Source organism: Paracoccidioides brasiliensis (genome assembly GCF_000150735.1).
Source record: "Paracoccidioides brasiliensis Pb18 unplaced genomic scaffold supercont2.14, whole genome shotgun sequence".
Taxonomy (NCBI): Eukaryota; Fungi; Ascomycota; class Eurotiomycetes; order Onygenales; family Ajellomycetaceae; genus Paracoccidioides; species Paracoccidioides brasiliensis.
Genome location: NW_011371371.1, coordinates 46,697 through 71,341, shown reverse-complemented (window position 1 = coordinate 71,341; position 24,645 = coordinate 46,697). Strand labels below are relative to the sequence as shown.

Genomic DNA, 24,645 nt, shown 5'->3' with positions numbered 1-24,645 from the left:
GCTAATCAGTTTCTCAAAAAGACAGATACAGTAGACTACAGATCTCTCTGAGACGTTCTCTTTTATAATTGTTTATAAAATATACACTGACAACTGATGATCTTAGAGTATTATAAATGAGATCTTACTTGCAGAGAGATTAAAGATAACATATGATTATAAAGTCATATTTCTTTCAGTTCAAAAATATTATATATTCATACTAACATTATTCTCTGAAACAGATTGCTTCTCATTGAGAATATCATCAGTTTCAGATTGCTTAGCAGTCAGTATAATCTCTTCTCTTCATATTGAATAGTTCACAAAATCAGTTAGAATAATAGATTTCTTAATGTACTTCACTTAAATCTCTAAATTCATTCAAGATCTTCATTATGATAATATTTCTGCCTTTTCTCTGTAGATAGTTCATAAGATCTTTACTCATTTCATTGTCACTAGTATTGATAGTGAGTGCCTCTCTACTTGCTTTCATCATTTTAACTTCTTGCTGAAGTTTTGCAATCTCTAATCTCATTGAAGTTTCTTTACTAACTTCTGACATCTGATCATTAGAGTCAACTGTATCCTCTGACATTTCATCAACCAGGTCTTCATATGTGTTATTAGACTTGTCTGATTTCTTCTGAATTGTTTTGTCTATTTTAAATGCTTCAGACACACTTTTACAGATTGTAATATATATAGACAGTGAATCTGCAGACTCTGAAGTTCTATTCTTCAGAGTTCTATTCTCAGATTCTCAGTTTTGTCTTCTTTTTGACATGTATTCTTCTGTCAAATCTGATGTTTCATCTAAATGTAGATTGACCATTGATGTCATTCAATTGTTTGCATTTTTTCTCATATTGTTTATAGCTGTTTGTTCATAGCTGTTCATTTGCCCTTTCTTCTCACATTATTCACAGTGAAAAACCTCTAATTAAGTCTCATAATCTCTTAGAGAATCATTATTAATCTTGTTGCATTGTGTGACTCTAAGCAAACTAGTTACTACTAATAAATACATAGATGCATGTGATCTCAAATAGCTGGAAAATTCTCTAATATCTATTTTAGATTTATAAGAAATTTCTACACATTGTTCAGCAGTTATCTTGTAATTTTTTCTATTTATTCTTGCTTCATATTTCTCAATAGATTGATTACTTAGCTTATCATAATCACTTTGATTTTATAAATCTGAATCAAATTAATACTTTCAACTTTTCACATGATATTCTATCATATATCTTATTAATTTTATCTTTTTAAGAAGAGAAGTATTATCAAGAAAGCTATTATATACATTGTGAATCTAATGATCATTGAGTTAAAAACTACTATTTTTATTTATATTCTTTTAAGCTCTATCACTGCTATTAAACTGCTAAATAAATTCTAGTTTTTAATTAAAAATCTGATTATAGTAACTCAGATATTAGTGAAATATAAAAAAAAATATATAAAAACCTGGTGAATAATAGCTAGAATAATTAATCAACTGATAAGTTCAATTTTATTTTACTATTTTCTTTTATCCAATATAACTGCTTAAAAGTAAGTACTCTTTTAAATCAGAGAGTAATATTGTAGTACTATTACTAATAATATAAAATAAGATTAATTTATTTTGATTCTCAATTATATTTGATTGTTTAGATTAATTCACTTTGATTCTTAATTATATATATATATTTAGCTACTTATTTATTCTTATATTTAAATTCTTAATTTAGTATTCTTATTATAATTATCTAGTAGATAGATAAATTAAACTTTTATCTTCTTATTATCATATCTCTAGATTGAGCTGTAATAGATTAAGTTATAATATTATATATATAATATTACTTAAGATAATCAATTAACTGATAAGTTTAATAAATTTTATTTTGCTTTTTTCTTGTATCTAGCATAGCTGTTTAAAAGCAGATAATTTTTTAAACTAAGTGATAATATTACAGTATAGTTACTGATAATATAAGATAAAATTGATCTGTTCTAATTTTAATCATATTTAGTACTTAAGATTAATTCACTTTAATTCTTAATCATCTATACATATTTAGTTGCTTATTTTATTTCTATATTCTAATTCTTAGTGTAATATTTTTATTAAGCTATCTAGTTAGATAGATAAATTAAGCTTTTATTTTATTATCATTATATCTTTAGTTGAGTAATAATAAAAAGAAGCTCAATTTTTTATAAAATTTATATATTTTTTCTTCTTTAAAATTTTTTTATTTCCATATATACTAATTGTTAATTATTTTCAGGAACTAGTTTGTCACAGAAAGTATCTTTTAATTAGTTATTTTAAATAGTCAAAGATTAATAATTTGATTCAATGCCTTTTTATATGATATTATTATATATTAAATTGATTAATTGAATAAATAATTCAACTATCTTTGAGATCTTAATAGAAATCTTTCCCTTAATAGATATGAGTATAATCACAAAAGCATAAGTAGTAATATCAGTATTTCAAACTATATTGAAAGAAGAATTGAATTTGAAAAGAAATTTAAAAATTAATATACTAAAATCAATATAATTTTATATATATAAGTAAGATTCTAGTGGAATTAAGGTTTCATAGCGTTATATGGCGTCTTAGTAGAAGGAAACTTTTTGAAAGAAATCTCTGTACAGAGAGAAGAAGCTCAGTTAAAGATACTTCAGTTTTTTCGTGATTTTTATATATTGTAAAGTACTTAGAAATCTCTCTCATCAAGACATAGCAAATATGAAAACAGACAGTAGATGATTAATAAAAGATACAGAGTGTATTTTCTATCATCAATTTAGTATTGTTTACTTCTAATTATTCTTTCTTATTTTGAAGCTGTTGTTGAATGAGTTGCTTTGATTCATTAATGTAGTGAGGTAATATGATTTATCACTAAACAAATCATATCACTAAATGAGCTGTTCTCAGCAAAACTGCCTCAACTCAACAAAAAGATTATCATGAAAATATTTTAATCAATCTTGATTACATCTCTATAAGCTCTCTCCCATTCTCTTAGACAGCAAGTTTGATGATGTGCTAATGCAGTGCTGTTAGTGCACTCAGCCTCTCAACAACATCAAACACATTCTGAGTCTTGATGTGCATTTGCTCTCTCACACACTGACCACTCAAAAATCTCATCTCTTCATCTCAATCATATGCTGCACATGTGAATTGAATGACATGAAGTCTTCAAGCTCCTCTACATTTAGCAGACAGCTCAAAGAGCATAAATGTCACATCAATACATCTCAATCTACATGGTCTGATGACTAGCAAGCTTCTAGCTGCTCATGAGACTAAGACACAGAAATTTCATATAGAAGTACTAGCTGCTGCAAATATGCTTAATCAGATTGAAGAAGACTTAGATGGTATAAAGACAAAAAATCTATCAAAAGCACTGATCTTTGAAGTTGTCATAAAGATGTTAGTTAAGAACTGATACAATAAAAGTCTAGAAACAGCTAAGCAGATCATCACAATTAAGTCTACTGACTTCACTGATGCAATTAATGCAAAAGCTTCTACCTACACAAAAACAGCTGCAGACAGCACTAATATAGCAAAAACACCAGCAATCATACTGCAGAAACTTCTATTTAAAAATAATCTCAGAGAAGAAAAAATACTGCAAATTCTCATATGCTTTTTTCAGATCATTTAGCTTGCAAAGCAAGCTTAATTACTACTCTTAAAAAGCTAAAGACTAAACTTCTAAGGTTTTTAACAGCAGTCATCATAGCAGCTCAAGTTATTTTCATTGACATTGTTATCATCTCTAGAAGCTTACAAAACATGAAGACTCTAGTCAAAAAAAATAATATAGCAGCTACTCTTATCAATACTCAAATAGAGAAGAAAGAATATTGAATCATCTGTCTGATTTCTAAGCTACTCATGAAGATTAGTGACTATGATGATGAAACTCTGCATCTCTCAGCAGAATTCATAATAGAAGAATTCACACTTCAAATCAGAATTAAGTTTGTTCAGAGTTGCTGAGTAAAAACACACTCTGAAAACTCAACAGTCACTCTTATATTACACTTTTCATAAAAGACAGCAGCAAATTTGTCATTAAAAGTGAAACTATATGAATATCAAAGATCAGTAATTAGAAAGACATCTAAGATTAAAATACAACAATGCAGCAAGATGCTGAAAATTTCATCAAAAGAGATACTCTCTCTGTATTTCTCAATGCAAAAAATGCAGCTCTAAGAATCACATAAAAGAAAATTCAATCTGTCATAAGAAGAATAAAGTATGTGAATATCTCAATCACTGCACTAACTGTTTTAAATCCCATGCCGCAAATTATTCATTTTTTCTTATCAGATTGAGAATAAAGAATGAAATTGTTCAAAGACATTTAAGAAATTAGCAGAGAAATATTTGCAACGCACAAAATAAAACATACTTGATCAAGATAAATAACAGCAAATGTGATGATTGAGATTCATCAGCAGATCTGATATTGAATAACTTTATTGAGTGTAGATTCAATCTCATACTGATATTAAACACAGCATCAAGCATAGCATTGAGTACAGCATCAGACACAGTATTAGATATAATACTTAACTCAATATTTAATACAATATTCAATATGACATTTTGTTTAACAATACTCTTCTTTTAGCTACTCAATAAAGAGGAACTTTAGATCTCTACAATTTCTACAGATTATGCAGATCAACATAGAAAAAGAGAGTCTGACACATAAGACAGTTCTCAATCTAGTATTTAAAAGAAAGATTGACATTCTTCTTATATAGAAACTCTGAATTCATGGAAACTTAAACTGATGCTTCTCTAAAAAGCACTCAGCATTCAACTGCTTTGCTTTAATTAAAAAGTAAGATAGAAAGCTACAAATTCTCATCTACATGTATAAGCACTCACAAATTCATGCTCATGCAGTTCTAGGCCTCTGAGCAAAGAATCAGAACATTCATATGCTGCATATACAGATTTAAAATCTACAGCTTCAGACAGTTAATATATATAATACATCTTCAGATGCAGAGAATTCTAACAAAATGTCAGCTATCTTCTCTTCTGATTCATCTCAGTACTCTCTTTGTTTCTTGTTGATGACCTTAATATCAAACACTCTACATGGCAACCAGAAGTGTCTTCAAGCATGTGAGTGGAATTATTCCTGCAATGAATCATGAATTTCAACTTTACTCTCATCATGGATTCAGACATCTCTACATATAAGCATAATATATTAGATCTGGCCTGGACCACTCTGAAATTAATTATCAAAGAAGTGGACACACAGATAGACAGATTTTTTTACACTTTCTCTAATCATCAAACTCTTCTCATCAAAATCAGTCTTTCATGAAGTGTAAGATCTGATAGATCATCTTATCGTTTCTATCTTGACATCATGAATGAGAAGGTTTTTAATCAGATGCTGAAGATTTATAAGTCAAAAATAGACAAACTATATGATATTTCAGAGTATCTCAATACAGATCAGCTGGATGCTCTGACTTAAAATATCACAGATATACTAGTAGCTTCTCTAAAAAGCTTCATCATGAAAAGCACTAAGACACAGATCAGTCATGATGAAATAAGAACTGCCAGAAAGCAATGACAACACTACATCAAGTATAGCATCTAAATTCTAGATTTTTATAAGAAGCAAAAGACAATATAATTAGAATTATCAGAAAAGTCAAAAGAAAATACTAGTGAGATAAGATAGCAGAGATCTCAGCAGAAAAAAATATTCTTAAGATAATTAAATGAGATTATTCAACTAACTTCTTTTATTCTTCCTCTCTTATAGATGAAGAGACTGAGCTAGTGTAAACAAGCTTTAGAGAGAAAAGAGATCTTCTACAATGAATGCTCTTACAGAAAACTGCAAGCAGAGAGAATATTTCAGTTAGCTGATTCAATTCATCATCTATTAAATTAATATTTTCTGTTGTTTCAGCACATGAGATATAAAATTCTCTGCTGAATACAGATAATATCACTTCAAAAACTGATGAAGTGCCAACAGAGATGCTATGAAAGATATAATCACATATTAAAATATTAGTGAAAAGACTGTTCAGAGTCAGTTTTAGAGTTGACTAGCATTCAATCTTCTTTCAAGAAATCACACTGATTGTGCTGTCTAAGATTAACAGAGATTCAACACTTCTGTAATTCTACAGACTTATAGCTGTTCTCTCAATGTTGAGAAACAGACTGAAATATTTGATAGCTTATAGACTGATCTGAACAGCTATACAAGAGAAGATTATTCACTTTCAGTACTCTGAAGCTCTCTCTGAGCAAACTGCTTCAGATCTAGTGACAGTAATGATTCATGATATAGAGAAAGCTTGAGCTCATGAAAAAGTAGTTTCTCTTCTTACTCTGAATATTAAGGGTGTTTTTGATATTATACTCAAAGAAAGAATGCTATGAAGACTGCAAGAATAAAACTGATCATCAAATTTAATTAAATGAATGAAAAGCTTCATGACAAAACACATAGACAGAATTAGAATGAATGAACTTTTGAAAGAGCTTTTTGATATTTTAGCAAAGCTTTCATAAGACTTATCAGTCTCATCTATTCTATTTATACTGTTTATTCAGCCTCTATTCTTTCTAAAAACTATACAAAGAAGATGTGTATGCTCAGACTATGCAGATGATTTAGAACTGCTTAATACTGAAATCACTCTTAAAGAGAATGTTGTTACTCTTCAGAAGAATTTCAAGTTGCTAAATAATTAAATTAGTAATAAAGAACTAATATTTGATTTTGTCAAAATTAAGATAGTACAATTCACAAGTTGCAAAATTCTTTTAAATCTCTTAATTAATTTTGAAAAGATATTTAGCATTCACTTCATTATAGCAAATACAGTGAAAAGCTTCATAAGATATTTAGAAATATGATTAAATAGAAAACTAAGCTTTAAAAAGCATATGAGAATTATAACAGCTAAGATATGACAGATGTTTAACAATATACAGATGCTAAGCAACATGACAAGAGATGTCTCAGTACAACTACTTAAACAATTCATTCAAATTTGTGTGCTCTATGTGCTCTGTTATGAAGCAGAAGCCTGGTGATTTAAAGTTATACAAATGAAGAAGAGAAAAAAAATCTTCAATTAAATAAATTGCCTAGTTAGAAAGCTAGATTTAGTTCTTAGAGATATTTTGTGAGAGACACTATCAGTCTACAAGATCATACTCATTTCAGCTCTACATCATGAGCTAGAAATCATGTTAATAAAAGAGATATTAAATAACTGATATGCTGTCTTTGCAGTAAAAATCAAAAAGCTGAATAAAAGACATCTGCTAGTGAAAAACTTCAATAAAGTAGCTATCACTTAGCTTTATATCACATATTTATCTAGAGTGTTCAGTTATACTGACATGATAGAAGCACATGACTCTCTACTTACATTCTTCTGAATGAGAATTCTCAGAAAAGAAGATCTGTAAATTGAGTAGAAGATAAATCACATAAAGAAACAAACAGCACAAGACTTTAAGAGCTAACTGCAATAATGCAATTCTCTAAATTTGATGATCTTTACTGATAATTTATAGCTAGTATGTTCTTAGTGTGTGACTGATGCAGAATGAACTATATGCTGAAGTAGTGAATATTATCTAATCTTCTCAGAAAATTTATTAATGAATAAAGCAGAGATATTTAATATAGAGACAATGATAGCTCTGCAGAGCTTAAAGAAAGTCACTGTCTTTTTTCAGATAAAATACATTAGCAACATCTACATTTGTCTAGATAATTTGAAGATAGCATGAGTTTTTGAATTTGTGTTAAACATCTCTAGCCAGTCAGTCTTTGTGTAATTTCTAAAAGTCATAAAGGTTTGACAGAGCAGAAATAGACTTTCATTAATCACTCAGAGCAGAGTGATTATTAAATAAGTCTCAGATCACATAGATGTGACTGATAATGAAAAAACAGATCTTAAAATTAAAGCAGCTATAGCATAGACAGCAAATATGAGCACAGTATCTCAATTTGATAGCATAGACATACTAGCTTATATAAAATGGCATACTATGAAACAAATCACACAGGTCTTCAAGAACTACTGAGTTAAAAACTTGCTCAAATACTATATGAAGCTGGAGATCTCACTGAAGAGAGTCTCAATAGAGATAAAACTTTCACATTTCACACTAGAAAAGCTCTATGCTGTCTGATTAAATCATGAAGACTTTGCAGCCTATCACAGTCATTTTAAGCATGAAGATGCAGAGTACTACTGCTGATGTGAATATAGTAAAATCTTAGAACATTTTTACTATTGCACTTTTGCATGAAAAGTGATAAAGCAGCATCAGTCAATCTACAATCTTTATAAGATACTGACAACCTCACATGAAACTCTAGAATTTGATAGCTGGTTAAGAAAAATGATCTTTTATCAGAATATCTGTTCAATGCACTGACGTATTTTCAGATTGAATTTTATAAATCATCTTCTTTTCTGTCTTGTTTCTATCTTCTTTATTATTTTTCTCTTCTTTCTCTTCTTTCTTCTCTTTTATTTCTTTTTTATCTTTCTTTCTATTTATCTTCTCTATTTCTCTCTCACAAATTCAAAATCTCTCAAAATCTTTGCTCTATAATAACTGACTTATAGACTCTGCTAATGTAGTAATATACAACTCATTTTACCTTATTTGTAAGATAGTTACTAGATAGATAATTGTTTATAAGCATAGCTCTACTTATTCTATAGTTCAACACAGACTCTACTAGATCACATGCTCTTCAGATATACTGATTAACTGTAAAGGGTTAAGCTCTAAGAACTAGAGACTAGTCCTTCTATATAACAAGAACAAATTGCTTGAGAAAGGGAAGAAAAGAATGAGATGAGAACTTGAGCTTAAGCAAGCTCATGTAGTATGATCATATGTGCACATGCAAATGATGGCTAGGCTAAGTCAGCCAGCTAGAGCAAATCTAGAGGTTCAACCTCTTATAATACCCCTCTTCTTCCTCTTTGTTGCAGGTCTTTATGACTATTTAAAGCCCTCTTTACATCTAATTTTGCCTGCTGAGAGGTCTTCCAAGCATTCAAGGTCTTTGCTTCTTGTAGAAGACTCATATTATTCCATGTAGACTCAGCCCAACCTACTCATTTAACAAGATATTACTTTTTTCTCTGATAGGTTTGTTCACTCTGAATTTTCTCAATCTCAAACTTAGATCTTTCTGAGGTCTCTATAGCAGATGACTGCCAGTCAGTTTGTCTTTGACTAGGCAAGGAATCTGTTACTGCAGCATGTAGAAGTTTTACATTAAAAACATTGTGAATGTCAGATAAGACATTCAATTGATAAGCATGAAATTCTATCTTTTCTAGCACAGTATATTGATTGTATTTCACATCCAGCTTCTTGCACAGATGATTAGTTCTCATGTTCTCTAAGCTCAACCAGATCTTATCTTCAGGTTGAAAGCTTGAAGCTGGGTCTCTTTGTCTATTTATGTATTTCTTTTGAGATTGCTGAGCATCTGTCATTTTTACTTGAGCTCATTTCAATACTTTACAGGCTTTTCTCATATAATCATCCACAAACTCAATGAGATTATATGATGTTTCAATGGAGGGTGCATCAGCTATATCAATGAAGGAGATGTGGAAAAGATGTGTTAAAAAGAACAGACTCACATCTATTGAGGCAGCATTTCTATTATTAATGGCCAGCTCTGCTAGAGGAAGTCATTCATATCAGTCATTCAGTTGAAAGCTAACATACTTGCATAGATAGATTTCCAGAGTCTGGTTCATTTGCTCTGTAGCTCCATCAGTCTCTGAGTGATAGATTGTGGAGAGTCATCTCTTAATGCTTAATTTCTCACACATCTGAGTTCAAAACATGCTTGTGAAAGCTGATCCTTGATCTGATACTACTGTCTTAGAGATGTTATGTTGAGAAATGATGTTGTGAAGAAACACTCTGATCATTGTCTCTGCATCAGTTTTCTTAACTGCTTTTAGTATAACTCTCTTGATCAGTCTATCTATTATAATTATAATATTCATGTATTCTTTAGAGCTTGATAAGTTCATGATAAAGTCCATAGAAAGCTCCTGCCACATGTGTTCAGAAATGAGAAGAGGCTTAAGCAGTTTCTGATGTTAATCTCTTCATGTAGTGTTTGATCTACAAAGATGGCAGTTTCTGATCATTCTTCTCACATCAGTGGCATAGTCTGGCCAGTAGAACTAACATCTTAGAACTCCTGCTGTTTGCTCTCACCTGGGATGACTGGTAAGAGATGAGTCATAAGCCTCATGCACTAATCTGATTTAAAGAGGTTTGAAGTCTGGCACTCACTTATAATCTTAAAAGAGAAGCTCTTCATTCTCATTTAAAGAGCACTCAGAGACAGAGGCCTTAATGCTGAGTTCAGAAGAAAATCTAGATCTTTTCTCATGAAGAGTTTGCTTCAGATGCTGTAGAATTTTGTCATTTTTGTGAGCTTTATTTCACTGAGCTTGAAGAGGCATCTTGGATTCCACACTAGCAGCAGCCACTATTGATTCCATTCCAGATGCCAGTATGTTAAACTTAAGTAGTTGAGCTTGTCTCTGCTTGATTCTCTCATCATCAGCACTCTGTGACATGTTCTGCTCTCTTCATGATAGAGTGTCTGATTCAGTGTTCAACTTCTCTGATCAGTAATCAATTCTGAAGTTGAATTGATAGAGAATATTCATCCAACATAGCTATCTTTTATTTAGTTTGCATGTAGTCATGAAGTATTCTAGATTCTTATGATCTGTGAGAATCTTAAATTTCTTTACACTTCATAGCTCAGCATCTTATTTCTTTAAACACTCAATTATTGCTAATAACTCCTTATCATGAATCTTGTAGTTGTATTCCGCAGATGAATGCTTGTGAGAGAAGAAGGCACATGAGTGTAGAATGCTCTGCTCATCATATTGTAGCAGCAATTCTTCTGAGATATAATCTGAGAAGTTCATTTTCAATATAGTCTCATAGTTAGAGTTGAATTGAAGCAAGATTGAAGTAGAGATAAACATTAATTTTAGATGCTTAAAAGCTTCCTCAGCCTTGCTTATTTATAAAAAAGAAACATTCTTGTATGTAAGAATTGTCAGTGAGATCATGATCTTTGAGAAATCTCTGATAAATTGTCTATAGAAATTGACAAAGTCTAAAAATCCTCATATATCTTTAAGAGTAGTAGGTGTCACTCATTTCAAAACAGCTTTAATTTTCTTTAGACTCATTTGTATACCCTTGCCTGCTTCAATGATGAATTCAAGATATTTTATACTCTTCATCTCAAACTCACTCTTTCTGATATCTGCCTGCAGGTCTACTTCTTGTAGATACATAAGCATCTTTTGTACATGCTCATAATGCTTCTGTAAGCTTCTTGAGGAAAATATCAAGATATCATCTAAATAGACTGAGCAGAAGTCATTCAGATATCCACATAATGCCCAGTTGATATATTTTTGAAATGTGCTCAGAGCATTGGCCAAATCAAAGAGTGTAACCAGCTACTCAAATAGTCTGTATCTGGTTCTAAAGACTATCATTCACTCATCACCTTCCATGATTTGAATCTTGTGAAAAGCTGCAATAATGTTCAGCTTAGTGAATTATTTAGCTCATTCAATTCACTGTAGAGTCTCACTGATTAATGGTAGAGAATATCAATTCTTTCAAATGATTTTGTTAAGAGCTCAATAGTCTATACAGAATCTTAGCCCACTCCCAGACTTCTTCATGAATAGTATGAAGGCAGCTATAGAGGAGTTGCTCACTCTAATAAAACTCTTATCTAGATAATCTGTAAGAGTCTTTCACAAAGTCAGTAGTTCCTCTCAAGACATATTATATAGTAGGCCCTAAGGGGGTTATTTTGTGCTATCATCAGTCTTTTTAATCAGTTCAATCCCATGATCTCTATCTGAATCATGAAGTGGGGGTAGAGTGTCAGCAGCTTCCTTATTAAATATGTTCAAAAACTCATAATAATGTTCAGACAGCTTTTCTCTAGAGTCAATCTTTGATTTCACTTCTAGAGTTTTTTGAATGTCAGTCAAACTGATGATGAAGATCTTGATGTTTTACTTCTCTCAAGTGCTCATAAGCCTAGAGAAGCTTATGGCAGAGATGGGAATCACATCAGCTTTTGCATTTGAACTAGGCTCTATCTCTATGCCACTCTTTTCAAATCTTACAATTCTTTGATAAGGAATCACGGTCGCCTTTTGCTGGGCCAGCCAGGGGTCACCTAGATATATATCATGACTATATAACCTATTCACCATATAGAGAAAGGCCTGTTCAGTTATATGACCATCTATATCAATTCAAATGCTAGTCACTATGCTTGTAGAGAGTTCCATGAAGTCTTCAAAGCTGGTCATTTTAACAGAGAGAATTTCAATGCACAGAAGCTTATACTTGTTAACATAGAATTGAGAAATAAGATCATAGACATTACATTCACTGTCTATCATTACTCTAGTTGAAAAGGCATTATCTACTAGAGCATCAACAGTGAAGGGTTTGAATATCATCTTAGATTTAAATCCTCTTCATTACTTCTTCATAAGCTTCTTATTTCACTTCTTCCAGTGTCTTTTGATTGAAGCTACTCTTTTTTCTGAATTTTTGCTCATATCCACATCATCATTGTTCAGTATCAGCTTGGAAATCACCTTAGCTATTGTGAGGGTGGCAAAGTATCTGAGAGATTTAAACAGACAGCTTTTAATCATATAATCTCTGACTCTGCATCTCAGACACAGGCTTTGCTCTCTTCTTTGATTAACCTCTGTCTGATTTATCAATTTAGTATGATGAGCACTTGAGATCACAGCATCAGAAGAGAGATTCATCAGATCATCAGTGAAAGCTTGAGACTGGTTTCATTGATTGAGAACAGCATGATGAAGTAGAGAGTGTGAATTAGACATTGTATGATCTGAAGAAGATCTGTTCTTGTGATATTTAGATCACTGTCTTAAAGTTTTAAGCTCAGAGAGTTGATGATCAACTAATCTAAGCTTCTTGCAGTAATTCTCATAGAGAGATGGTTCTCTTACATCCATCATGCCTTTCCTCAGCTTCATGCTTAGAGCAGATTTCAAATATCTCTTTTTAATGTGATCATCTCATTTGTGATTGCCAGCTTTCAGCAGTAGCTGATTAAATTTGAGCAGAAAGTCAAAGAGAGCTCTTCTACTTTGTCATAGATTATTGAGCTTTTGCATAGTCTTTTTCTGTTATGCAGAATCACTAAAGAGCATGCATGTCTGCTTCAGTAAGCTCTCTACTGTGAAGTTGATCTTGTTCTTATTATTCTCAACTCAAAGATAAACTCAAGCTGCTGTCATTTCTTCCAGTCTCAAGTACACATATCAAGCACATTTCTCATTATTGCCTAAAGCTTTCCCATCAACCTTAAGCTTTGATTGAAGCTTTAGCTCTCACTGAGAGTAGTGCTTCAGATTAGAATCATCATACTTCTTGTAGTTCAGTAGCTTGATCTTTGATCTTCTGACTGCAATGAGTAGTTGTGAGTTCAATTGAGAGAGAGTTGATGTCAGAGTGTTCAAAACTTGATGTAGATTAGTTATTTCAGCTTGCTGAGCTGCTATTAAATCTCTGTTCTCACACTGAACTTGTTTCTACTGTTGAAGAAAGGTCATCTATTGTTGTTCAAAGCTGCTGGAGGTGTCCCTGCTCATTGCTTCATGTTGATTCATTTGTGTATTCATTGTACAAGTCTGCTGCTTTATCTTGTTCAGCTAGATGTTTTCAATATTGCTCATTTATTCATTAGCATGATTGCTAACCCAGTCTATTCATATATCAGTGCTATCACTGGACTTTGTGATGCAGGATTTAAGACTCTCAATAGTCTATCATATGTCAGCACATTTTCTGAGCTTCATGATACAGAATTAAGACTCTCAGTGGCCTATCAATGAAAGAAGTCAAGCAATTCATAATGTAAAGGGTTAAGCTCTAAGAATTAGAGGCTAGTCCTCCTATATAACAAGGATGAATTGCTTGAGAAAGGGAAGAAAAAAATGAGATGAGAACTCAAGCTTAAGCAAGCTCACGTAGCATGATCACGTGCGCACATGCAAACAATGGCTAGGCTGAGTCAGCCAGCCAGAGCGAATCTAGAGGTTCAACCCCTTATATTAACCAAGTGTTAAATAAAAACACACACATACACACATACACACATATATATATAAAACTACCTCAATTTACTAGAATCTAATTAATTCCACAACAACAAAATAAATATTAATTAGATTATTAAATAGTAATGAGAGTATTCTCTAGTTTCATATAAAATAAATATATGCTTAACTGAAGAACACAGTCATAATAAGAGATCTAACATAAAATAAGAAGATTGATCAAAAAAGTATCAATTTCTAAATTAGTAGTAGAAGCAGCAGTAAGCTACTTCAAAAAATTAAGATTGATCTCATTTTCTAAACTGAAAGATTAAATAGAGTTTAAAAAATTAGAATCTGCTGTAGATATCTGTTTTTATTATTACTTTAAAGCAGTTGTAGTGTTCTTGCTTCTCAGCTTCAAGCCGAGTTTTTTCAGTCTTTCTAGCAAGCTGCTGAGCTTCACACTACTCTGTCTTTCTAGTCTTCTCTTTCTCACAGACTTTGTGAGCTGCTGTCTGAGCTGCTTCTCATTTAATTCATTTTTACTGACTCTCTTCAGCTTCATGTGCTTTTCAGAGATCATATTAAAGTCATTCTTAAGCTAATTGAGCAGCTTTCTTCTCTTTTTCATGATCTGCTTTCTGAATCCTTTCATGAGCTTGTTGAATCTTGAATGATGAGAAGAATTAAGTCTGATCAGACTGCTGTTTTGAATTCAATAAATCTAAAAACTTTTCACACTGCTATTACTTCTTTTTATTGAATAAAGTTTTAATTAGAGTCTTACTCTTATTGGCAAGTATTTTCTTTTCAAAGACAAGATTTTCACTAGCATGTATAATTTTTTTCATATCTTTAGAGAGCAGGTTCTACCAAAATCAAATTCTCTTAATATTATATCAAAGAGCATAAGTAGTTGTAGATGTAGTAATCTCAGTTGAAGCTGAATTGACTGAAGATATAGATTATTTTGTAAATTAATAAAAAACATACTCAGAAGTAAAAAAATAAATATCAGTGACAACAAAGCAAATTAAATATTCTTGATTATTAAAAACTGATTTTATATAGAATTGAAGACTGATAAAAAACTTTCTTTTGTCATTCAAACAAATTCAAGTTCACTACAAAGAATGTTATTAACATTGTAAAAGTATGCTTCTACTAGAGAACTAAAGATGTCAATATTCAAAAATTGCAGTCAGTGAATTGAATATAAAGACTGATGCGTACAAGCAATTGAATAGATAAAATAAATCATATCTGATTCTCTTCTAATAAAATGGGCAGACGCTCTGCTATATATACATACTATAATCACTCTATATGGTAGGAGCGATTGCATAAGATAGGAAATATAGAAAAGATTAAAGCCTTTGAGTGGATTAGAAAGAGGTGAATAGAGAGTAGATACTAATATAAAGAGGGGTAGAAGAATAGAGGCGAAACACTACAGATAATAATAGAGGCGGAACGCTACAAAGATAGTACTATAAAAATAATTTAATTTTAATCTGCAAAATTAATAAATCTTATATTAATATGAGAAAAGTATTCATTTAGAATAAGAAGACATCTTCTGCAGTCTGTTTTAGTCTTGATGTGCTCATCAAAAATCTGCTTTAGTCAGTTAAGCTTATAGTCATTATTACTCTAATCTTTTTCAAAAACTACAAAATAAGCTATATTATTCTCATTCAAATTCTTTAATCATGTATTCAACATATCACAAACCTCTTTTTGATAAATAAGAGTGAGTGAAAGAGCTGTTCTATCTGCATATATTGCTGTAAGTAGAGAGATAAATTCATAGTTATCATCTTGAACTGCAGTAATTCACTTTGTCTTCAGAGCTTCAACTGAAATGATCTGCTTAGTAACCTGGCCAATGCTAATTAAGAAGCTCTTTTTATCAAAATTGCAAATATTTGATGACTCAATATTGTATTTTTCAATCTTTTCATTTAACTATATAGTTATATAGCAAAATGATTAATAAGAGTCTATGAAGAACTTAGCACAAGAAAACAAGCAAAAGATCAAAATACTAGCTGGAAATAATGCTCAAAATGAGTAGAATTATCTGCTATCTTGTGTTTTTGATCAATGCTATGGACATGAATTCTTTTGAGCCTTATAATGCTCAGTAAAGAGCCTCAATCAGTGGATTTCAACAGATTCTTTGATGATTTCTGCAATGAGATTTTGAATGATTTGAGGTGTAGGAGCAAAGCTGTGAGCTGCAAGCTTCTCTATATAAAGCAAAAGTGTTTGTTCTTGCTGATTTGAGAGCTGCTTCTTATGCAGGGAGGCTGTTTCATCCTGCATGAGTTGCAAGCTGTTATAATGCTGACACAGTGTTTCCTTATTAATTGAGTGCTTCCTAGCAGTTGCAGCATAATTTTTGACCTTTTGAGCTCTTAAATCCTTAATTGCAAGTTGAATAGCTTCTTCATTTGGCATCTCAAAGCAGTGGAAGTTGAAGAATTAAATTGCAGCTCGTCGCAAAAACACAGCTCATTTAGTGGTACGGCTCGTTTAGTGGTAAGTCACGTTAACTAGTTAACTCGCTTGGGCCAAACAACCTCGGAAGGCCTGCCAGAGATTGCTGTCATTTATATATATATTGGAATGCTTTTTAGCTAGCAGTGCTGTATTATTGTAATCTTCTTATAATACATCCGCTATTTGAAAAATATACTTGTCCCCTACATATTGCCAGCTTAACGGGCTCATCTCCTGATCCCCAGATATCCCACAGTAAACCTCACCTGCAAGCACATCCATACCGAATCCGAGTAGCGGGAATAGATACACCCCCGCTATATTTCGTTTGCCCTTTCTCATCCCTCCTCATCTCCAGAAAATCTAGAAGCATAAATAATGGGCGAGAAATCCATATTCCAACAAGCACAAGAAACTTGCAGCTATCTGCGGGAACGTCTCCCCGCTGAGCTCCAAAAACCCCGGTTTGCCATTATCTGCGGGTCGGGACTAGGCGGTCTGGCGGAATCAGTGAACAAGAGTCCCAAGGCTGAATTTGACTATGCGTCTATTCCTCATTTTCCAGTTTCAACAGGTAAATTTTATATATATATATATCTCAGGCAACTTGTGTGTTGTGAAGGAAAGAATTACACCGCTGGAGAGCACCTGGCCTGGGTCGTTTAACAATGAAGTATACTTGCCTGATAATGTCTCAAATGATGATATTAATGTGAATGTGTGCGCAGTCCCTGGACATGTCGGCAAACTCGTGTTCGGTATTCTTGGAGAAAATATTGCAGGTGTGATGATGGTTGGCAGGTCGCAGTATGTTTCCTGATCACAGAAGACTGGCTATTCTACGTGGTTTTGAAATTTACACTGTCTAACCGCCAAGAAAAAAGTTACTATGAAGGCCACTCGGTAGATAGGATCACTTTTCCGGTGCGTTTATTTAAACTACTGGGGATTGAGATAATCGTTGGTGAGAATCCTCAGTATATATTATATTGCCATTCATTATCATACAGATAACTGAATACGTAGATCCGCATCATCAGTCACAAGTGCTGCAGGAGGACTGAATCCTGAATACGAAGTTGGGGACATCGTCATCTTGAATGATGTGAGTTTTCTCCATTCCCACTCCCCCTCCCCCATATAACAAACTTAAACAACAAGGAATGACACCGTGGCAGCATATTTTTCTTGCCGGTCTTGCGGGAATACATCCACTTCGAGGCGCGAATGATAACGAATTTGGCGTCCGCTTCCCTCCTCTATCAGACGCGTATGATCTTGGGCTCCGGAGGAATGCCCATCGAGCCTGGAGAAAAGTGACGGTGCCAGAAAACACTAGACGAGTATACGAGGGAGTTTATGCATTTGCTGGGGGACCCAGGTAAAAGATTATCACAGTACTAGAACCTATGCTTCTTCTTGGGTGCCGCTGACTAGAGTAAAAAAAAAAAAAGCTTTGAGACGAGAGCTGAATGCCGGCTACTACGCCAGCTCGGCGCAGATCTCGTTGGAATGTCAACAGTTCCTGAAATCATCGTGGCAAGACACTGTGGGATCAGGGTTCTCGCGATGAGCCTGGTCACGAATAAAGCAGTCTTGACTCCAGTTCCATGTGGAGAAGACCAGCTTTTGCAGAATTTAACAGTGGACGAGCTAAACACCATCGTCGAGGAAGGCAAGGCGAATCATGAAGAAGTCCTGGAGGCTGGTCTCCTTGCAGCAGCAGATATGCAGGTGAGAGATTGCAAATACTTATTTAGACGGCCCCTTGTACCACAACCGACTTATTCGCCGTGCTAGAAATTGGTAACGCAAGCTCTGGCAGATATTTTTGCTGCCGCGGAAAACTAGTTGGGTGATAGATAGCAGGGTTGGCGATCCGGTTCTGGTTCTGTGGTGTTGGATGTTTGGATGTTATCGAGCGGGATACGAAGGCTACATGTCCTTGGTGAGGAGCGCCTAATCTGTACGTAAATCCAGAAGCATTGTTTTGATTTATAGAGAACACTTCAACCAAACTTGCTGCTTCTCGACCTCTTCGCCTTGACAGCTTTGTAGTAAACCTTCTTGCCGCTCGTCTTTGCGGACTGGATATCTTCATATTTCCGGCGGAAATGACCGTTCTCCTTCTCGGTAGCCATCGCTTCTTCCACGAAATTCCGCTTGCGTTCTTTCTTGGGAATGCGAGCGCTGAAGAATTCGGTAGGGCCCTCAACTATGGTACCAACCTGGGAGAACTCGGGAGCTTTCGCTTTGCTATTGTCTTTCTTGTAGTGCCGGTGTGGATCGAGCACTGGTCTCATACGGAGAAGCTGGAGATCCTTTTTCAATTCTGGGGTGAGATTTGTTTTGGGTAAATTAAACCAGTCTGATCCTGCGGTTGGTTTCTCCTTTGGCAAATACGAGTTAGCACCTAAATTCAAAAAGACATGAAACGACACACAATAGCAAATGCAAGAATGTGAGGGAGGGAGAATAGTGTTCAGAGTAACTATGAATAAAATAGAACTTTCACAGAAGCAGCGCAGCCCAAGACGGACTGGTAAAACTGCATCAAGCGCTAGATGCGGTAAAATATCTTCGTCATAACACCATTGATAAAAGAGTAAAATGTGATAGGAAATGTTCAAGGAAATGGATGGTGGTAGACGGCGACTACTAACCTTTTTGTACTTGGGATCAGGAACTTGAGGAACTGAGCGGATGGTTTCCGAAAGCTTTTTCTGCTCACCTGTCACAGCTCGAGACTCGTCGAAGGCAGCAACATTGTCTTTTTCACGAATGTAGGGCTGGACGGTTTGAGTGAAATCAAGCGCGGGAAGGCTAATTTCAGCAACTATTAGCATTGGTATTTAAGAGGCGGCGTTTGGAGGACGACGAAATACGTTTCGGGAAGAAGTGGAACAGTACCGCAATGAACTAGATGAAGCTACAGAATCGTCCGAACGAGGGTGAATGGAATTCGCCTGGGAGGCAGAACGAAGCCGTGTCTCTGCCTCCAGGAGAAGGGACTGGATCTGCTCGTCTGACAAAATTTCCACCTTGTCGGAAGATCTGGTAGAAGCCTGCACAGACATATTGATGACAGGATTTCAGAATCCTTTTCGCAAAACGATTATTGCTTATTTGCTATCAAGAAATTGTGAAAATACAAGACACCCAAAAATGGAAAAGCTGACATATTCAAGGAGAGCATCTGAAAAGAAACAGCAGAAAAGGAAAATAAAGTCCAGTTTCGATGTTGTTGGGAGGAAAGTTTGGTTTTCTTACTTAATACTTTCCGGGACTGACCAGGTTAGTCAGCGCCAAAAGATGTCTTGGCACATCTTCCTCGTCTTAACAAGAACTGCCTAAGCAGGAAATATCCCCAGACTCCAGAATCAACGTTCAGACAGCTGCCAGATGTTATATCCACCGTTAGGAAAGGACATGAGCAAAAGACATGTCCTCGAACTGCCTATCTTTTCCACCAGAAAATGTGGATGGTGGTTGGTATATGACCGTGTTGGTGTTTCCGGCGCGAGCCAACTCCAAAACTTCATCCCTCCCCTATACATATATACGTATGGTGCACGTGCCTATTGGTAGACATGGGAGTTCATATATCTGAATATCCTTTGGGTGCCCCGTGGTGGCTTTACTGGGACTCTCGATCTGATCTTTTAAGTGTCTTATCCTAACCTATCATGCCGAGGATTCCACGCAATGATACTTTACCTGCTGGTCTTGCATTTTCTCTCAGAAGAGATGCGAAAGTTGCAAGAATAGATGAAGGGGAGGGAGGTCATATCCAATAAAGATTTGCAGCACGTCTACTACCTTCAGCAACTCCCTCCAGCACTGTGCCGACTTGTGATGAATCTGTCCTCACCAACTCTGGAGTTCAAAGCCGCCTCGATGTGACCCCAAAACCACAGAGGTTCAAACAGATATCGATAACCTTGGATCTGTTCCACAAGCAGCTTTCTATGGGGTGCAGCAAGGGGGAAATTGTACGATTCTGGTTCGGATGCAGAAAGACATGCAGATATCACATCCTGAATAGCGTTCACATCCTAACCTATACAATGTCTCTCTCTTTCTTCGGGTTGTCGTTTTCATTATTGAATCCGTCTTTTGCTGGTATGCTCATTGCGTGCACTTGCACAGTTCCCGGAATTGATGCATGTTGGAGCTCAGCGTGCCACCTGCAAGGTGCTAACATTTCCTACTACACGATCATGGTGGACCAAGAAAACCCCTCCGTTTGCCGTGTCGACCGACATGTGGAAGCTGCTCTTACTCCAAGATCAGGAGTTTAACTATCCGTCAAGGAACACGCTGTCTGGCAGGGGTGACCAGCATCATCAGTATGAGAGGGTGTTTGATGGGGTTTTGCGATTAAGACCAGTCCACTCTGTCTCGTCCATGGCTGAGACCAGGACTGAAAACCCTAACACCATTCCATGGAATTACCACTATCTATATTGTATCCCTGCTAGTTTTCTGGCTTTGGGATCTCTATCTATAACCATCAGATCAGCAGTCATTCATTGACGGTCATAGAGGGTAGGCACTGTCCTTTTGAGATTTTATTTTATCAGATTATTCATTCACCTCTTCTGTCTAACAGTGGGTTTTTGTTTTGATAGTTAGCTGTGGTGGAATTTAAACAATAACCTACTAATTTAGCCACTAATGCACAGTGATTCCATTTCACCCTCACCCCTGATTCTTGCCTGATGGTCGAGGCGGAGGTGGTTATGCGAGCAGCCCAACCAATCACAGTTCACCTACGAAGTGCCCTTTTGGGTGCACATTCGATTCGTCTGGAGAACACTCAGGCCGAGCATAAATTCAACATATCCACGTCAAACAAATCATTGCTATGTGTTTGATTACCGAGTAACTAGTCCCTCCTAGGCGGAATAACTTGGGCCTATTGTTGCCCAACGGACAAATCGAGTTACAGCATCAAGTATTGTGGCATCATCATGCCGTCCCTGAGATAAGTTGTTCATGGACACCCAATCTCGAATCTTCAGCCAATGAGATGCCTGGAATTAGGCTGTCAAACCAGCCTGTCATCGTTTGAGCTGCTGCGTTTGAGCTGTTGCGCGGAGTATTTTAGCCCATATAGATAGATTTGATGTGCCCAATTGGGCGCTTGGGGCTGTTGCGAGGTAAACAAAAGCTTAAATCTATACATTCAGCTCAACTGTTTTGCATGAAAGGTTTTTTAAAGAGGAAGCGGATGTAGATAACAACAGAAGACATGGAATTCCTAAAATAATGTAATAAATATACTTCCAAGTGTATTCAATAATAATAATAATAATAATAATAATAATAATAATAATAATAATAACAACAACAACAACAACAGCTCTCCCTCGTCCTCATCCTTATTTCCTCCCCATGAATGCTACAGTTTTAATTAAATTCAGTTTAGTCAAGTTGAGTCTATAAGTCTAGTTAGACTTCTGCGAGTTCATCACCTGTCACGTTTCACAATCACAACCCATTGCCCCAAAACACACTCTTATGCTCAGCGACCACACCTCACGTCCACCAGTCTTCCACCAACTCACCGCATATCTTTCTTCTACTCCTCCCCTTCCCCTTCCCCTTCTTTACCCTCTTATTCTCCCCTCCGGCTATTATTCCTGTCCCCCTCCAAAATTAACCACGTTTATCTCCCACCTTCTTCCCGGAGACCCTTGACATCATCTCGAGCCGAAGCTGACAGCTGAGACACCATCCGACACGACTCGACGCTGCCCAACTGACCCTTATTCTAGCCCCTCTATATCCTCCGTTTCAACAGATATCCCTCAATGGAACAGACACAGTCGGGTACCGGCCAGCAACAAGGTCGCCAGCAGCCGGTATATGACACCAGGAATGGCGGTCATTATGGTTCGTATACCACGATTTTGCCCGCCTGCATAGCTTAGAGCAAACCCATTGAGGAATAAATGGGTTTATTATCCCAATGTTGGATTTTTGTTTGATATTCCCGAAGCAAGGAATGCTAGATTTATTCTTATCTTAACTAACTGCTTGTGTAACATCTCTGCAGGTGCCAGCGCGGCGGTATGTGGTTTTGTTTTCCTCCCATCTCATGATAATTCTATTCTGCATGAACTAGAGCTGCCCTTTGTTCGTTTCTATCTCCGAGGCGATACAATCTAATACAACTTTCCTAACAATCACTTGCGAGCGTCTACTTACATTGCCGCGTTTTCAATCAATTAGCTTTCCGCTCAAGGGTATGCGCCTGTACCCGAATTATACACTGGACAATGGGCAAACGTGAGTAGGAAGCCGCCATGTTTCAGGCTGTTCGTCAGTCACGTTGCGTGCTGCACCGGCCCTCCTGATAGCTAGCAGGGGTGAAATTGTATTAAAACTATTCTTCTCTTGCAGGTCAGCCAAGGCCTCCAGGGCAATTCACGCGACATCCTCACGACATACTGGCAGCACACAATCAACCACCTCGAGTCCGACAACCATGACTACAAGCTTCACCAACTGCCTCTAGCCCGGATAAAGAAAGTGATGAAAGCCGACCCGGAAGTGAAAATGATCTCGGCAGAAGCCCCCATCCTCTTCGCCAAGGGCTGCGACATCTTCATTACAGAACTCACTATGCGCGCCTGGATACACGCGGAGGACAACAAGCGCCGCACCCTGCAGCGCTCAGACATCGCTGCCGCCCTCTCAAAATCAGACATGTTCGACTTCCTCATCGACATCGTCCCGCGCGAAGAGGCGACACCACACGCGAAAAGGTCATCGCAGACCGGCGCACCTTCCGCAGCGGCAACTGCTGGAGCCCCTCCTCCCGGCACCACGGGGTCAGGTCAGCTCCCGCCCCAATCTCAGCCTGGTGTCCAGCATCCGCAGCAGCACCACCTGGGTCCTCCGGATTATGGCCCGCTTGGCCAGCATCCTATGGGACCGGAACAGGATTATCGCCAGCAGCCAGGGATGTATGGCGGAGCGGTGCAGTCGGATCCGGGGGCGTATGGACAGCCGCAGCCGCAGATGTTTGAGAATATGTATGCGTCGTATTCGCATATGCCTCCGCAACAGGTACGTGCTTTGTTATTTCCTGTCTCTTGTTTTCTACCTTTATTTTCTGGCTGTGCCAGTGCTAACGGAAACGATAATATGTATAGTGAATTTCATGGGATTCGCAAGTTTGGATGAAAAATAGTTGGCTAGAATTTCACATAAAAATGAAGAAAAAAATAAAAAAAATACATTCCCAAGTCATCGTAAAAACAAATGGATAATCAGGGAGTCCCTCTTTATTTTTTCGTTTTCAATCTTTTGAAGCACGGGTAGAAACGGATGGGAGGGAAGCAAAGGACGGATATCATGGAGTGAGGATTTAAATATGATGACTTTTCTCGTTTTGTCCCCGCCCCATTGTCTTTTGGATGTGTTGATGTTATATATGTCTCTTTTCAAAGATTTTCTTTCTTATCTCTTGGTTGTTGCTTATTGAACGATTTGGAAACGGCGTTCGGATTCAAGTTTGCAACTTCTTTAAGGTTATATATATTGTGGATTTGTTGGAGTCTAATGTTACTGAACAGTTATCGAAAGTGAGTCTGTAGGGATTATTTAGCCCATTGATGTTGCTCCTGTTATTTACAACCCTGCGTCATTGAAGCGGCTACTACGGCTGAGACCCGAAGAAGTACTGTAACTGTATTACGAAGCATTGCACCCAGTGACATACATCCCCAGCCTCATCTGCGACGGCATGTCTATGCAAGTTAAAATTTAACTATTTCATCCCAAGCCTCGTAGACAGCGCGCCGAACTTATCCTGCTTCTGCGGACTCTGGGCGGCAGAAACAAGCCTATGTATACATAACGACCATACTTAGCACGATTTCTTGTAAAACAATCCATTCACCC

The 24,645-nt window shown here is 35.9% G+C and overlaps 7 protein-coding genes across 7 annotated transcripts in view; 2 read left to right on the top strand and 5 right to left on the bottom strand.

Annotated features, from left to right (window-relative positions):
• Positions 1-331: 331 nt before the first annotated feature.
• PADG_12407 (uncharacterized protein) lies at positions 332-580 on the bottom strand (the record flags this gene model as incomplete). The annotated part of the gene is made up of 1 exon (XM_010765181.1): positions 332-580. The coding sequence occupies one exon, from the start codon at positions 578-580 to the stop codon at positions 332-334; it is 249 nt and encodes an 82-aa protein (XP_010763483.1).
• Positions 581-14,409: 13,829 nt separating this feature from the next.
• On the bottom strand, positions 14,410-14,809 carry PADG_12406 (uncharacterized protein; the record flags this gene model as incomplete). The annotated part of the gene is made up of 2 exons (XM_010765180.1): positions 14,410-14,440; positions 14,610-14,809. 2 exons carry the CDS (start codon positions 14,807-14,809, stop codon positions 14,410-14,412), a joined length of 231 nt encoding a protein of 76 aa, XP_010763482.1.
• A 1,253-nt stretch (positions 14,810-16,062) lies between these two features.
• PADG_12405 (uncharacterized protein) lies at positions 16,063-16,689 on the bottom strand (the record flags this gene model as incomplete). The annotated part of the gene is made up of 3 exons (XM_010765179.1): positions 16,063-16,194; positions 16,275-16,316; positions 16,402-16,689. 3 exons carry the CDS (start codon positions 16,687-16,689, stop codon positions 16,063-16,065), a joined length of 462 nt encoding a protein of 153 aa, XP_010763481.1.
• A 420-nt stretch (positions 16,690-17,109) lies between these two features.
• On the top strand, positions 17,110-18,582 carry PADG_08066 (purine nucleoside phosphorylase I, inosine and guanosine-specific; the record flags this gene model as incomplete). The annotated part of the gene is made up of 7 exons (XM_010765127.1): positions 17,110-17,305; positions 17,460-17,538; positions 17,616-17,695; positions 17,772-17,836; positions 17,910-18,112; positions 18,186-18,465; positions 18,532-18,582. 7 exons carry the CDS (start codon positions 17,110-17,112, stop codon positions 18,580-18,582), a joined length of 954 nt encoding a protein of 317 aa, XP_010763429.1.
• A 158-nt stretch (positions 18,583-18,740) lies between these two features.
• On the bottom strand, positions 18,741-19,808 carry PADG_08065 (uncharacterized protein; the record flags this gene model as incomplete). The annotated part of the gene is made up of 3 exons (XM_010765155.1): positions 18,741-19,121; positions 19,395-19,554; positions 19,642-19,808. The coding sequence occupies 3 exons, from the start codon at positions 19,806-19,808 to the stop codon at positions 18,741-18,743; spliced, it is 708 nt and encodes a 235-aa protein (XP_010763457.1).
• Positions 19,809-22,547: 2,739 nt separating this feature from the next.
• Positions 22,548-23,897, top strand: PADG_08063 (transcriptional activator HAP5; the record flags this gene model as incomplete). The annotated part of the gene is made up of 5 exons (XM_010765154.1): positions 22,548-22,629; positions 22,793-22,806; positions 22,969-23,025; positions 23,140-23,808; positions 23,895-23,897. 5 exons carry the CDS (start codon positions 22,548-22,550, stop codon positions 23,895-23,897), a joined length of 825 nt encoding a protein of 274 aa, XP_010763456.1.
• A 614-nt stretch (positions 23,898-24,511) lies between these two features.
• The window catches only part of PADG_08062 (Rab GTPase-binding exocyst subunit SEC15), a gene marked incomplete at both ends in the record, with an annotated part of 2,864 nt that continues 2,730 nt past the window's right edge, over positions 24,512-24,645 (bottom strand). Inside the window, one exon of the mRNA XM_010765126.1 lies at positions 24,512-24,587. Coding sequence (XP_010763428.1) covers positions 24,512-24,587 — 76 coding nt within the window. The remainder of the gene's footprint in view (positions 24,588-24,645) is intronic.